General features: G+C 43.6%; 1 protein-coding gene across 1 annotated transcript in view; it reads left to right on the forward strand.

Moving 5' to 3' along the window:
• The window catches only part of LOC134100382 (collagen alpha-1(XXVII) chain A-like), a 51,690-nt gene that overhangs the window by 36,518 nt on the left and 12,672 nt on the right, over window positions 1–2,500 (forward strand). Inside the window, exons 28-32 of the mRNA XM_062553559.1 lie at window positions 549–602; window positions 1,321–1,374; window positions 1,547–1,591; window positions 1,731–1,775; window positions 1,927–1,980. Coding sequence (XP_062409543.1) covers window positions 549–602; window positions 1,321–1,374; window positions 1,547–1,591; window positions 1,731–1,775; window positions 1,927–1,980 — 252 coding nt within the window. The remainder of the gene's footprint in view (window positions 1–548; window positions 603–1,320; window positions 1,375–1,546; window positions 1,592–1,730; window positions 1,776–1,926; window positions 1,981–2,500) is intronic.

Here is a 2,500-nt window from a genome sequence, read left to right on the forward strand (position 1 = left end):
AGCGCTGCTCTCGAATCAACCTTGAGGTATTCCACCAGTACAAAATGCACTTAGAGCCCTCTTATAGACTCCCAGTGAAGCTGTGGGTCTGGACGTTTCCCAAAATTACACTTTTCTGTAAATGAAGTGTACTTCCAGCCTCTGTAGTATCCCACTCATGGCTGCTGTCTAATGGAGTCCTATGAGCAGTGCTCTTACAGCATATCAGTAAGTCCTTATAGGTGCAAGTTAGATAACAATGTTCACATGAAAACATAATAAGTAAACACACAAACAGTAAGGTAGTCCTAACAGATATTTAACTTGCCGGTATCTGTTACAGCAATACATTTACATATAAATATGCATTTTACACATTATTTCGCAAAATGTACCTCCCAAAGCCATACCTCTCAAGGTTCAAAGAATCATCACTAGTAGGATGTATTCACAGTGTGTGTATATAGAGAGAGACATTTTCTCTTTTACCGCACAGCCATCTACAGTATGTACGTTGGCTTAAAGCACAATATGCATCTGATGTATGTCATCTCCCCTCTGTCCACCAGGGTACCACCGGCTCTCGAGGACCAGTTGGCAACAGAGGACCGAAAGGCAGACGGGTATAGTAATTTCCTGCATATAAGCCGCATTGTGTATATGCCGCAGGACAGTGTTTTATGCAAGTTAAAAGAAACAAAACCATATTAACACCATATTAACTGCCCCCCTGTATTAACCTAATAGCTGAAGAAATGTAGCAAAATCAATGTATAAGCCGCGGCTAAAGTCGGAAAATTACGGGTATGTGTATATTTGCACAGTGTGTGAATTGAGTTCACCGCAGACTTACTCTTCAATAAATACCTTAATCAACTGATTTTGATACTGGAATTTTCAATGGACCATATGCATGGAAGGCTTTTAAACCAGCTCATTTACAGTATGTCCGGTGGAGCCAGGTGTGATTTATCCGCCACTGCTCTGTGTCGGAGTGAACATGTAAGGAGCAGAAGATGCCGTTACAACACAACTGACCCCTCACCAGAAACAAATGAGCTGGCTTAAGAGCATTCCGTGCACAACATGGTGTCTTGTACATGTACTGTATGTCTCTTTGGCTAAGAAGCGTCAGCCAAATGTCATGTAATGTATTGCAATATGGTCCATAGATCTCAATATGAGCAGGAGGATCTAGAATAGATCTCATAGGAGTAGGATCATTGATTGAGATCTTTATCTGAAATCTCTACCTGAAATACACCTGACCAAAGGTATGTGTGTGTGTGTGTGTGTGTGTGTGTGTGTGTGTGTGTGTGTGTGTGTATGTGTGTGTTGCAGGGACCCAGGGGGCCTGACGGGCTGGTTGGGGAGCGTGGTGGTGAGGGAAAGAAGGTGAGTTGCCCTCTGGGATTGCTTGTCTCATGTAGTCGTGGCAACGTCACAGACGCCCGCTACCAAACATGCACAAGTCTGCCAACTGCTCATTTGTACTCTTCTGTGTCATGCATTCCTTATCCTCTCATCTTCTCCTTCTCCTGAAATCGCCTTTTCTCACTGTTTGCAGGGCCTTGATGGACCACCAGGGAAGATTGGTTTCCCGGGCCATGATGTAAAAGCACTTCCTGTCTCTCCTGTTGGCCAAATGCTGATTAGTATCCCAGGATAATCTATTCATCTTGATGTTTTTTTTCACTGACTTCTCTCTCTCTCTCATTTTCTCCTCTCTCTCCCTCTCTCTCTCTTCGTAGGGGAAGCTTGGGGAGCCTGGAGAAAGGGGGCTTAAGGGTTTTCCGGTAGGTTTTGCGATGGATCGCATGTACTGTATGTGCGCCTAATGCCTGTGTGTCTTTTGTGCGTGTGTATTGGTTCCGTCTGTTTGTGTGTGTGTGTGTGTGTGTGTGTGTGTGTATTTGTTGTGTGTGATGGCTCTGTCTGTGCTCCTAGGGTACACCAGGCCCCTCCGGCCCACCAGGAGATAAGGGGATTGCAGGAGAACCGGTGAGGATGACACAATATTCTCTGTTTATCATTCTTTACCTCCCCCTCATACTCCCCCTCTCTCTTCCTCTTCTCTCCGTCCTCCTTGAGAATGTTGAGTCGTTAGCATTTTCATGGTGGCACAGTTGTGTGTACGATTGTTTGACATATGTTGTGGAGTGGTTAAAACACGATGACGATTGCATCACTACGATGGTATTTTGAATTGGCATCTTGTTTTATTGTTGTAACTGTAGAAGTAACTTGTTGTCGTAACTTTGAGTGTTCTTAAGACCCCTGAATATAATACAAATGACAAATTTTGACCCATGCCCAGTGTATATGGGTATCATTATCTGTAGTTTTCTATCTTTAAGACACATCTTGTTCTGTTTTTCCATGACTACATACATGGAGTCATGGAAACTGATGGAATTACTCAGTCCTAATATTTTGTGTGTGCCTATGTGTCTGAGTTTGTGTTTGTGACATGTGTATGCATTTATGTGTGTGTGTGTGTGTGTGTGTGTGTGTGTGTGTG

The sequence above is a fragment of the Sardina pilchardus genome, chromosome 14, assembly GCF_963854185.1.
Source record: "Sardina pilchardus chromosome 14, fSarPil1.1, whole genome shotgun sequence".
NCBI classification, from domain to species: domain Eukaryota; kingdom Metazoa; phylum Chordata; class Actinopteri; order Clupeiformes; family Clupeidae; genus Sardina; species Sardina pilchardus.